We start from the raw sequence: 13,448 nt of genomic DNA, 5'->3' as shown, positions 1-13,448 counted from the left end.
CACTGGGAAATATTAAACCATAAATAAACACTTTTAATTCAAAGTAAAACAAAAACTTAAACTTAATAAAACAGTAATCATATGTTAATCTGTATTTGTGTGTATTCTGGAATAGAAATCAGTATAACAGCAAAACAGGGTCAAAATCACAGGCACATGTCATTAGACAGATAGTAGAACAGCCTGAATCAGCTATTCTCAACCTCAGCTGAACTCCCCTCAACCTAATAAATCTAATCGATAAATCAATTTAAAAGAGAACATGGTGCTCTTTTAGTTCACAGATGTTGAAGCTAATTATTGCACATAGGCCTAAATAATAACTGATAAGTGTTCACAGAGTGGAAAAACATGCTCAGCTCTAGATATATTAGTTATCAAATAAAATAAGATACATCATTATAAATGCACTCTTGTCTGCTCTTGTAACTTGCAGGCGATCTCATGATCACTACAGAGATTCTCCATAAGCAGCAGGATGCTTTTAGGACAGTCAGCAGCTCTATGTGTCTGTCTGTAAAGCCTGTGGGCACCTGTGTGGCAGATAGGAGGCTTCTCTGTGGTGTGAAGATGAGGGTTGGCAGTAGTGGAGGCAGTAATGGAGATTAAGGCTCACGTGTGTTTAGCTTAAAGTTTAGCTCAAGAGCTTAAAGCAAATCAAGTCTATTTTTAAAGCAGTAGTACCATCGACATGCTACCCACATCAGTGTGTCAAGACCTAAATAAGACAAAATAATAAGGACAATAAAAAACACAGCCTGAATATTTCAAATGCTAACACATAACAATAATGTGTTCTACACATCAACATCCACAGAAACAGAATATTAAAGGGTACTTCTGATTCGATAAAGATACACTACATTGACAAAAAATATTGTGACAAGCATTAATTTCTTCTGAAATCACATAAAACCTTTATAGGTTTATAAAACCTTTCTACTGTTCAGGGAAGGCTTTGTACTAGACTTTGGAGCATTGCTGTGAGGATTTGATTTCAGTAAGGAAGCTGGATGATCACCACCCCACCAGCTCATCCCCAACCATCATTCCAGACAAAACAGTCCCACTACTCCATAGCTCAATGCAGTGAGGCTTTATATTTTCATGTTTATCTGCTCCAGAGAGTCCTATTCTATTGGCACAACTCCTCTTCAATAACTAGACAATTAAATCAAATATGTCAGCAATGAGGGTAAATTTAAATTAGTTGAATGCATTAAATACAACTGTGGAAAAAAATAAGAAACCACTTAAAATGATGGATTTTTTTTATTTTACCAAATAGAAAACCTCTGGAATATAATCAAGAGGAAGATGGATGATCACAAGCCATCAAACCAAACTAAACTGCTTAAATTTATGCACCAGGAGTGGCTTAAAGTTATCCAAAAGCAGTGTGTAAGACTGGTGGAGGAGAACATTCCAAGATGCACGAAACCTGTGAAACCAGGTTAATTCCACGAAATATTGATTTCTAAACTTTTTTAAACTTTATGAATATAAACTTGCTCTAAATGACAATATTTTCATTTGGAATTTGGGAGAAATGTTGTCTGTAGTTTATAGAATAAAACGACAACATTCATTTTACAAACATATACCTATAAATAGCAAAATCAGATAAACTGATTCAGAAACTGCAGTGGTCTCTTAATTTTTTTCCAGAGCTGTAGAAGAGGTGTCCAAAAACATTTGTACATAGTATAGGTTACTTTTTTTATTCTGGACAGCTGAGGACCTTAATGTTCAACCCTAGCCTTCACGAGAGCCCTTAAAATCTATATTCTTTGTGTACAATAAATACATATATCTCTAATAAACTATAATAAATAAATCTCTCTAAAGTGTGCCAAACTGATTAAGCAATTCTAGAAATCAAGAACCTGCTGAACCGTTCAGGACATCAGTTCCAGTTTGACAAGTGACCTCAGGGAACCTGTAAGAAGATGGTGAAAGAGTCATTGGCTGTGTCTGTCCACTCAACCAAAACACCTCTGGCACCACACTGCCCTGGGTAAATATGTACCAGATCAGCGTAAGTGTGTCACCAAATAATGGACTGATCCACCAGCAGTTCTTTGAAAGTCACCTTATAAGTCACCAGTCATTTTTTAGTTTTCACCAGTAGTGGTTCTTCTCAATTCAAACAATTACCACAGTGGCAAAAATTATTTTCACGGTTCTCAAGCTTCTGTGATTAGGTTAAAAGGTGCTTACAAACCAACATAAAGATTTAACTACATTTAAAACAAAAAAAACATCTGTGAGAAACAGTCCGTCCCTGTGTCTGAGACAGGAAGACATCCAGCTAAATGCTTGTATTGTATCGAACAGTGAGCTGTCAATATCTTGGTAACACAGGGGACCTTCATGCCTTCTAAGTGATATAGATATTGTAGGCAGCAAGTCAGCACTTTAAGCGTTTCAGACAGTGATTATCAGACATAGAAATAGACAAAAAACAAATATTGGAAAAACAATGACTCTAGAAAAACTGAGTGAAATAAAGTGTAGAATCATTATGTTTTAAGGCATGTTCATTCAGACTCACCCAGAGTTCAGAACTTTGAATGTATGAAGTACAATAAAAGCAGGTCACAGCACTAATTTTGTGGGTAATCTGAAAGAGCCACTGCTAATGCCAAAAGAGTAAAGGTCATCTTCTCAGCATGATTCTTAGCATCCAGAAGACCTCTACTCTGACCAAGTGTGCCTTTTAAGATAAGCAGCATTTTGTGTTCTCAAGTAGAAGTTAAACAGCTTCCACATGGAAAGCTTTAGGCGGCAAATTACTGAAAAAAAAGTAACATTGACTACTGATATTTCTTTTCTGCAATATAAAATGTGATATTTCTCTTTAACTCTTTAATAAAATGTCAGCGATCCCACGCTATGATATTATTAATGCACTCTGTATCTGAGGTTTGAGTAAAATAAATAGCAAAGTTTTGAGCAGACACAAACAAACATGCCAAATGTCATGGTACAGGAAGCAGTATCACGGGAGCTGAAGGACACTGCACTAACCTTTGGGATATGAATGTGAGGTCTCCTGCATTGAATCAGGACTCGCTTGTCTTTTTGCATGGTCAGTTGTAGCGAGATGCCACTGATCATGATCATTACCACCCACTGTGCTGTCCACTGTGGGTGGCAATTCCTTCTTTGATGTATTCCCAGTGCATCACGTTGAGTAATGTAAAATTCTTGCATAATTTCAGAAATGAAAATTCTCATCCAATTGGTATGCACTGTCAGACCTCACTCAAACTAGGACTGCATGATATTGGAAATGTTCTTTTTTTTGACAATATATATCGTGATATTAAACAATTCAGGGCCCATGACATCACCAGCCCCGCCCTCACCCATGTGCTGTCTCACGTCCAGACTGTTAAAGAGCTGAGTCATCGCCAAGCACTAAAACCCGGAGGAAAACAGCAAAACAACAGTAATCTGCCCTTTAATCAGGCATTTAAATGGCTTTTTAAAAGGTTAAAAAGAACGTTTTTCTTGGATTAAAAGCGAGAATTCAGTTGTAACTCAGCTGTAAATATCTGCGCTGCAAATGCTGGACTGAGGCGCACAGCTTTCAATACGTGCGTTTACAAGCACGTGCCCAAACATGTGGATGGAGGCCATGCAGTTAACACCCTACACCCCCCCCCCCCCCCCCCCACCTTGCGCTTCTCAGGCAGCAGCAGCCTGTCACTTTCACAGACACAGAGCTGTGTATCTACTTCATGTGTCAAGAATCAAAACATTGCAACATGACGTGTTTGATTTAATTGCCATCACGTCCTGCGATGTGACTATTGCGCATGTGCACATCGTGATGATAACAATGCTTAAACAATGTATCATGCAGCCCTAACTCAAACTCTAATAATTCACACAACCTTGTCATGAGCATGCTGTCCAGTGTTTAACCCTATATAGTCATGTATATGCCCAGGCCATTCCCTGATGTAACACTTCCTTATCAATTTGTGTACTGAATTTTGTGTACTGAATTTTGGCATGTTAGTATAATCTGCATCTGGTAGATATGAAACAGTTTCCATTCCTATGAAGCAGCTAAAAAGCTGCAGCATGACCTAGTTTGATTTACTGCACGTCCTGCAATTTAATAATTATGATAAAGAAATTATTAAACTGATGTGATTGCTTATAAACTAGCATGCTGGTTCTGTTGTGTAACATAATTTGCAATGGTTATTTACCATTGGCTATAAAACAGGTTGAGTTTAGGCTCAGTCCATATATAAAAAAAAATATTTCTAAAGATATGCTGCCATTTATGTAGTGAAGAAACCCTGTGTGTGGAATAGTGACAAATTTGTGCTTTCTCTCCTGCTGTAGCTTTTTAGCACTCTGTGCTAATTTGACAACATGTAACACAGTGTGTGCTGGTCTAGTGTCTGTAAAGCAGGTCAGGCTGTTTGGATTTGGAACGGATGGAACAAATGGCATCAAAGTGCGTCACATCCTAATGCTGTTATTTGGTTAATGATAGAAGGAGCACAGTGGAGCAGGAAGCCTAATAATGCACAAGTAAAGAGTGTAAAATTTGATTCCATTTTAAGGCTGTTACTGTGGTAATAATGGAAGTCATAGCATCAGTATATGTGAGGAGAGCAGTGCCCTCTATTTGAATGATATGTCAGCATGTACGTACATGTATGATGCGTCACAATGTTTAAGACACATCCTACATTTTGGTTGCAAAATACATTAGAAGAACTACTTCTAATTACTAAGAACTAAGAAAAGTTATCTGACCCTAAAATTTGACACAGCAAGTCTCAACACTGTCTTAAGACCTATTCGGATGGGATTAGTTTCACATGGGGTGGTGAACTGATATAACTTGATACAATACTACAGGACGTCTGTAATATTTAAGAACCATTTGCATGAACTAAGAAATGACTGAGATGGGAGTGGCTACTTGATTTATGCACTGTATCACCACAAGATAACCTTAAAACCCACTTAAAGGTGGTTTATAATGAAATTTTAGAATAAACATTAGCAGCTGTGTGTTCATAACACTGATGGAGACTTGGCTAAGTAAAGCTACCACAAACTGAAGTGTTCATTGGCTCATTTTCTGGTCTTGACTGAGTTTGGGTTTGGTACAGACTTGCTTAAAAAACTACCATAACTGTACCCATATGTGCATTCACACAGGAATAATGTTTGTACCTGAGGTCATTTGAATTTTTTTTGCTCATTTTAAAAAATGAAAAGATGCCATAATCTACTATACTGTATAGTATATACTGTAAAACTAATCCCGTCAAAATAGAGCTACAGACAGCAGAAACCATTTCCATAGCCGAAAGCAGCAAATACAAAAGTGCATTATACTTTATAGCCTACCTGAGGTGATGTAAAGTGGCCAACTTTAATGATGGTCCTGCTTTCTGTCTTGCTACAATGACAAGTTCTCTCCCTCCCTCTTTCACAACACATTATAATCTTTTGCACTAAAAAACATGCAGTTTAAAAATCTCTAGTCAGTCAGTCAGTGTTTCTAGTGTTAAACACATGTTCCCTCAGCCTCTGTCCTGTCTGCAGTAAGAGGTGTGTGTTCCGCTTCTGAACCCGGTTCTGTTGTGCGATTGTGATATGAAGGCTGTTGTGAATCGTTGTCTGAGGAACGTATATCCTCTAAAGAGTGCAGCTTCTCATGTTCCACAGACTCTGGGGATAACGTCTGTTTGAGCAACCCGTCTTCAGTGCTCTGGTTCTTGGCCTTTTTCTTTGGCGATAGGGGTTGAGGGTTGGTACAAGAAAAGAAGTGAGGAAGAGTTGCTGTTATTATGGTGCCAAAGATAAGAAACCCACCAGCTACCACAAAAGAGGCAGTGTAGGAACCTGTGAGGTCTCTTAACCAGCCTGAAAAGAGAAAAAAGAACAACAATAAATACAAAAATTCTGATTCTTTAGTAGTTTAGAAATGGACTATTTAGGAGATTCCTACCTGACAGTGGTGCTCCCAGTAGGCCCCCCACACTCTCTATAAGCTGTAATAGACCTAGTGCTCCCAGCATGCGGTCCATTCCCACAATCTCCGGAACCACAGCAAACACCAGTGGAGTCATGGCCCCAGCGCAGAACCCGTACGCTAGACTGACCACCAAGAGTCCAGCGTAGTTTCCTCCCAGAGAGCACAGCGGCAGCAGAAGGAGAAAGAGGCCCACAAGCCCCGTCCACACGGTCAGGAGGTGGACTGTTCGTACGCGGTGAAGGTCCGAGGCCCAGCCAGACACTACACGCCCCACGATGTCAGTCACGCCGGTGGCAGAAATGACAAACGCAGCTTTGTACTCACTGAATCCGGTGAGGCGACTGTGGGCCACCAGATGGACATAAGGAATAAAATAACCAGCGTTGAAGAAAGTGACTGCCACGCTGTAGGTGATGAAGCCTCGGTGTGTTAGCAGCGACAGCTCGAAATATTCACACACTCGGGATAGAAAAGAAGCACAGCCACTAGATTTGCAGGAGCTTTCAGCCTGAGAGAGACAAAGAAAAGAAAAACCTACATTTTACTTTAAAAGCACTTGCTTTAAATGTATTTTTACTTTAAAGTTAATTGCACTTACAAATCTTAAAATAGCAACAGTACAGAAAGAAAAAAATCTTTTAAACATTTAATGGAAGATAGGAGCATTGGAGCATTTCTACTTGTACATTTATTCTAAAAAAATTAAACAATGTAAAGAACATCTAGCAGATTAAATTGTAAAAAAAAACTATATATACATATAAAATCAGATTCAGAAAATAAAGTGGTCTCTTATTCTTTTCAGAGCTGTATATCAGAATCAGAATCACTTTATTTCGCCAAGTATGTTACATATACAAGGAATTTGTCTTGGTGAGAGCAACACGTGTATGACACATAACAAATACAGAGACTATAGACAAACATCACACTACAAAAGAATGAACAATAAACAATAAATAGAATAAGAATAGAGTTAAAAGTTCTACAGAAATAAAGAGCACTGAAGAGTGATAGGAGCTAAGAGCTAAATAAAATAAAATAAAATCTGTACGCTACACATATGAATATATTATTAGAACCGAATGTTTCTGAGGTAGGTTTATCTTAAATATTGCTTAGGAAGTTACAGAGGAACATCTGTATAGCTGTGCAAATAAGCAAAGTGCAAGTGAGCAGATTGTAAATCCAGTCAGTTGTGAATACAGTTCAGTGAGTGAGATGTTTGGAGACTCAGATGTGTCCACTGTGGTTAAGGAGTGCTACAGCTCTGGGAAAGAAGCTGTTTGCGTGTCGTGTTGTGTATATATATATATATATATATATATATATATATATATATATATATATATATATATATATATTAGGGGTGTCACGATCTCGATATTTTATCGAAATCGAATCGAAATGAGGTCACGATCTCGAGTATCGAAGTCAAAAAGAGGATCGACGATCCCTCCCGCGCGCGCTACGCAAATAGCGCAGCGCGCTACGCAAATGGCGCGGCACCAACACAGCGCATCCTATTCATTTAAATAGAGATAGCCACTGCATGAGCGCAGTCGGCGGGAGTGTGATCACTGTTTTTATCTGTCCAACGGGGGAGGGGGGGCGGGGGTTGGGCGCGCAGGTTTTGTATCTGTATCTAACGGAGGGGTGGGTGCGCGCAGGTGAGAGCGTGTGAACTCGCTGAAATGCGTGTGTCAGTGTGAGAACACTGACTATAGATCACAGTGAGGTGGATTAAAAATCTTAAACTTATAATTGACTACACCTGTTGCTTTCCATTGAATTAAAAAACATCTTTCTCTCAGATAAAGTAAACACAAGCGTGTTTCTGACTAAAATAAAAGCTTTTCAGGAGAGATATAAGTTATGTGTAAATATTTATAAGACAATACCCACATCACTTATCTAACCAGCCTGTACTGATTTCTGCCCCCCAATAATGCTTTCAATAACCTCTTGTAACCCCTGGGAGCCAGGGGTTACACTCTAATAGCCTTTAATAGTCTTCAGTAGCCTTTAAAAGACTTACCTGGCGGCCGTGGTGTGTCCACTAAACTCCGTAGTTATAAACATCCTGAGGTTAGCAGCGCGCTAACTGACCTGTTTATAATGTAATCCGAGCAGTGACTCCGTGTCGGCTGTTCTAACCTGCTGCTGTTAGCTGCTTGGGCTGAAAGATGAACTGTAGTGAGCTGTATTATCCGGTTAGTGGGGTTAAAACCTTTATTTGTTTACAGAAACAGTAAAAACGGACTGGCTGAGCTCTGTAGCCCGTGGCTGGGCTGTACTGAAGTAGTGACTGAGTGAAGAGAGCGGGGCTTGTGCTGCTGCTGCTAGTGGTTGGATGAAGAACTGCAGCTTCATGTAATGAGCAGTTTCACCAGCCATCCACACACAGCTCTGATAAACTGCTTGTTTTAATAGTGCACACTGTTGCTACCAAAAAAAGTCACTAGATGGCATTACCATATATATCTTAATAAATAATAATAATAATATTTATAATATTTATAATAATAATAATAATAATAATAAATATATTATTTTAATTTTATGAGGCATAAAATAATAACAAGAAAAAAAAACAAGAAAATCGAGAATCGAATCGAATCGTGACCCTCAAATCGAAAATGAAATCGAATCGAGGATTTAGAGAATCGTGACACCCCTAATATATATATATATATAAATCATAGTTGTACTGTTAATAGCTGTTAATAACCCTTCTGTGCAATGATATATCAGTGAGAGAACACTTAGAACACACATAGTGATAGAGTAAGAACACTACTGCAGAATCCGGGTTAAGGGCCTTGCTCAAGAGCCCAACAGTGGTGACCCGCCAAACCCATGTCGATGGCCCGGTGCTCTAACCCCTGAGCCCCTTAAAATAAGACTAAATACACTTTTTAGGCTAAAAGCGTCGCAACAATATCACAAGAAAAATCATAAGTTCATATTACAGCTTTGTAAAGTATATTAAACTCTTGGAATGTCTAGTCCCCGACTGTGTGAACTTTTCTGACTTTCTGACTGAAAGTTTCCCTAGAATAAAATATATCCCCCATACACCACCCAAAAATACTTTATACGATGACTCATGATTGATAGATTAAGCTTTATGATTTATATGTTGTGTTTTTTGTTAGTTGTACACAGTAAGTACTACATAATTTATCTTCTACTGAAGACAGGACATTTATTATATGCACTTTAATTCATTCTTTTATTCCAGGGCTGTGGGAACTGTGGTTTTTGACTAAGCTCCATTGTCTACAGTGACTCTGCAATAGCAATGTGCCTATGGCTAGGAGAAAGGCTACAGATGGGAATCTCATGACTAGATAAGGGTGGAAATTAGTCAGGAGCTGATATCTACCACAGTCACAGTCCTTCTCAAGCTTCTGCTTTTGTGCTTTGGGGGAAATTACACAGATCTGACTCACTGTATCTGACTCCTACCTTTGTATCTGCATTTTGGCTTTTAATGGTGACAAAGTAATAAAATAATGTCCTGTTAGTCCTACAGGAGAACTGATAGTCAGAATGCCCCTCATGTTCACCCTCTACATCCCCTCTGTAAAACATATTTGGCATTTTTCCATCTCCACTGTGAAACAAAGGCAAGTAGACAGAACTGTTCTGCTGATATCAGCTACATTCTGCTCAGCTGGGGTGAGGGAGGTCCTCTAATATAAAGGGGGTTATTTTACTCAATAATGAGATCAATGTTTGCTTTGTTCATGATCATTGTATAAAACTATTCTAAACCTGAGGCTGATTTTTGCTGATTTCTGCAGTGTGTGTATACACACACTATACTGGTGCATTTGGTGCAGAAACCTATTTTAAATATGTTGTCAATCCTGCAAAACTGGTTGGAGGAAATTAAACTGAAGTTTAAAGATGTCTGTGGGCTGAGTCAAACACTTTTTAGGCCCTTCAACTACATTTCTATTTGTTTAAGGCCTGGACTTTCCGAAATGTGAAATTTCTCATGCTTTAACTGTTTCTTTGCAGATTTACTTGTGTGTTTAGGGTTATTGTCTTGCTGCATGACCCACTCATGATTACCTTTAGATTTTTTAATTCACAGGTGTGTTAATAACAGTGCGGACTTAATACTACTGTAAAGCACATCACTAACATTACCTGTTCCATAACTTTGGGGGGTTTAAGGGGTCGGATAAGGGCACCACAAGCCACCATGTTGAGGCTGAGACCCCCTAGTATGAGCAGAGCTCCACGCCACGTGTACGTCTGCACCAGGTACTGGAAGAGCGGAGAGAAGGCGAAGGAGGAGAGGCCGACACCCGTGAAGCCCAGACCCATGGCCAGAGAGCGCCGTGTTGTGAAATACTGCATCACTGAGGCTATCGCTGGAGTGAAGACTAGAGCCCAACCTGAACCTACAAAAAGAGAGAGAGAGAGTATAGATCAATTCTATATTTATGTTGTGCAGAATGTAGTCTGTTGTACAAGATTATACAATGACAACTACTAACATTAATAAATCAGAATATCCATTTCCATCAATATCTAATTATTTGGGTCACATAATAAAGGAATATTAAACTAGATCACATTATGAATCCACTGGTAAATATACATGTATTGTAGACATATACAGCTCTGGAACAAAAATAAGAGAAACTAAATTATGAGTTTCTTTAATTTTACTAAATTGAAAACCTCTGGAATATAATCAAGAGGAAGATGGATGATCACAAGCCATCAAACCAAGCTGAACTGCTTGAATTTTTGCACCAGGAGTGACATAAAATTATTGTGAAAGACTGATGGAGGAAAACATGCCAAGATGCATAAAACTGTGATTAAAAACCAGGGTTATTCCACCAAGTATTGACTTCTGAACTCTTAAAAACTTTATGAATATAAACTTAATATATTAAGTTTATAAAACATATATCTTGATAGAACACAATAAATAAAACATATACATTTAAACAGTAAAATCAGAGAAACTGATTCAGAAACTGAAGTGGTCTCTTAATTTTTTCCAGAGCTGTACATTCTCTTATAGAATGGTTACCTGAAATTATTCCCATGGTCAGGTAAAGGTGTGCAAGTGTTGTAGCCTGTGAAGCCAAGATGAGTCCGAGTCCTGACAGGAATCCTCCCAGCATAACAACAGGACGAGCTCCATAGGCATTACAAGCAGCGGTGCCTATAGGACCTGGATACACATGCATAATTAACCTCATGTGACAATTTAACTGTGTTTCACAATCAAATGTACAGTCAGGTCTATGGGTATATGGAAAGTGACATTTTTCTTTTTTTTTTTTTTTGGGGGGGGGGGGGGGGGGGGTAATTCTGCCTCCATGCATTATTGTATCTCAAGGGATTTTAAATAAAGCATAAACTTTTAACTTTATTCAAAAGTTTTATAAAAATATTGAATTAACAGTTTTGGAAAGGTTGAAAAGTAAATGGACATAGGGGCTCAGAGTGCTCCAGTGGTCTAAAGCGCTGCCACTATGATCAAGAGATTGCCGATTCGAATCCTGTTCATGTAGCTTGCCATCGACTACTGGAGCCCCTAGGGAGCACAATTGGCCTTGCTCTCTCTGGGTGGGTAGATGGTGCTCTTTCCCCACATCACTCCAAAGGATGATGTCGTTCAGCACAAGGCGTCTATGAGCTGATGTATCAGAACTGAGTCACTGTGCTTTCCTCCGAGCGTTAGAGCTGTGATGCTACTCGGTAATGCTGCATCAGCAGCTCAAAAAAACAGTGGCTGTCTTCACATGTGTTGGAGGAGGCATGTGCTAGTCTTCACCCTCCTGGTGTGTTGGGGCATCACTAGTGATAGGGGGAGTGCTAATGAGTGGGTTGAGTAATTGGCCGTTTTATATAAAACTGTACTGAACTGGACAGTTTAATTATTAATGACAAAGTTAAGAGATAAAGGAAATTCTTAACATGCAGTCCAAAAAACTGACTTAAATGAGGGAATTTATGGGATGGGAGAAAGTATAGGGGTGTCCAAATCAACAAAAGGAGGAATGCACTGGTGTGCTCAGCAACAGCAAATGGGCCTAAAAAAAATCACAGAAGCAAGTAAACAAAGTAGGTGATTAGAAAAGTCTCTTTGGAGAATAAAACTGACAGAATCAAGAATAGTCATATCAGGAATATTATCAAGGAGGTAGGTGTATTATTATCAAAATCTACAACAATGTTTCTCAATCCTGGTCCTGAAGGCTACGTGTCCTACATGTTTATAGGTTTATTTAGAGTGGGTTAAAGCAAAGAAGCTACTAAAATGTGCAGGACAATGTGCTTCTAAAGGTCAAGACAATGAAATACTGGTCTACTATAAAGAAACATGTTCATGAATACAAATACAAGTTTTCCCCTTAGTGTAATACCACTGATAACACTCAAGAACAGTCAGCACAAAAATTATTTTGAGTATTAAATAGGAAATGTTAGCTTGATGTTATATCCCCAGACATTTTTATACAGAGGAAAAATTACAATATTTGAGTAAGAATCTGAATTCTAATGGGCCTGACTGTATATATTATCAGTGCAGCTACAAAACCGGTGCTAATCATAACTGGTGGCAGTAATGCATTTCTACTCACTGATTAGCTGCTGCATAGCAACTCCTATGGATGTTATCCAGGAAACCGCCTGCGCACTCTCCTCAAAGTACTGCACAAACGCCACAAAGAAGACCCCCAGACTGCGGATCAGTCCGAACACCAGAGCCGAGATCATGAAGAGCGATCCAACCACCACCCAGCCCCAACCACCATCTGGAGCCTCCACCGGCCTGCAGGACTGCTCCCGCTCTGGCTTCTCCTGATTTTTACCCATCACTGCTGTAGAAAGTGGGAAAATAGAGAGAGACAGAAAGCAATAGGGAGTGTGAGAAAGAGAATGGATAGGGAAAGAACAGTAGAAAGATGTGAGGGAGTGAAGAAAAAAAAAGAGACAAAATAAGGACACTATGTAATAGTGAATTGAATTATATCTGAAAATGATTTTTTCATAGACCTTTGAGGGAATTTAGTGTAAAATTATTATTTTTATCAGTTTAATTTGATTAAGTAGGTTTTTTCAACATATCACTGCATCCAGAAATGTGACATCATTTACACAATCGATCATGAGATCATTAACACAAGACAGGAATATACACTGCAGTATATGCTTGTCCAAAACTGTGCTAAATCCTGCATAGAGGTGAATCCACTGCTGACAATAGTGTTAGAATACAAACACTCACACGCGCAGCTTGTATTATCTCCACAGACAAAGCTCTGGCAAAAGGACAGGCCCCTATGAACCAGCTGCACATGAGCCTAAGGTCATAATGTCAGCTAGAGGGATATATAGCCCCTCACTACTGAACTGTGGAGCAGTTAAACTGTGTTCTCTGGAATAA

At 38.9% G+C, this 13,448-nt stretch overlaps 1 protein-coding gene across 3 annotated transcripts in view; it reads right to left on the bottom strand.

The window, feature by feature from the left end:
- Nucleotides 1–13,448, bottom strand: part of slc16a13 (solute carrier family 16 member 13) — a 252,457-nt gene that overhangs the window by 230,920 nt on the left and 8,089 nt on the right. Inside the window, exons 2-6 of one of the 3 annotated variants that reach the window (XR_007440209.1) lie at nucleotides 12,643–12,882; nucleotides 11,082–11,225; nucleotides 10,181–10,437; nucleotides 5,993–6,527; nucleotides 5,276–5,907 (exon numbers count right to left, since the gene is read on the bottom strand). Coding sequence is in view for 2 of the 3 variants with exons in the window: in XM_007241992.4 (XP_007242054.2) it covers nucleotides 5,549–5,907; nucleotides 5,993–6,527; nucleotides 10,181–10,437; nucleotides 11,082–11,225; nucleotides 12,643–12,877 (1,530 nt within the window). In the remaining variant the exon portion in view is untranslated. Of the gene's footprint in view, nucleotides 1–12; nucleotides 5,908–5,992; nucleotides 6,528–10,180; nucleotides 10,438–11,081; nucleotides 11,226–12,642; nucleotides 12,883–13,448 lie in introns of those variants that run through there. The other 2 variants (XM_007241992.4, XM_007241993.4) reach the window with 2 other exon arrangements.

The sequence above is a fragment of the Astyanax mexicanus genome, chromosome 8 (genome assembly GCF_023375975.1).
Source record: "Astyanax mexicanus isolate ESR-SI-001 chromosome 8, AstMex3_surface, whole genome shotgun sequence".
NCBI classification, from domain to species: domain Eukaryota; kingdom Metazoa; phylum Chordata; class Actinopteri; order Characiformes; family Acestrorhamphidae; genus Astyanax; species Astyanax mexicanus.
This window is presented reverse-complemented; position numbering and strand designations above follow the sequence as displayed.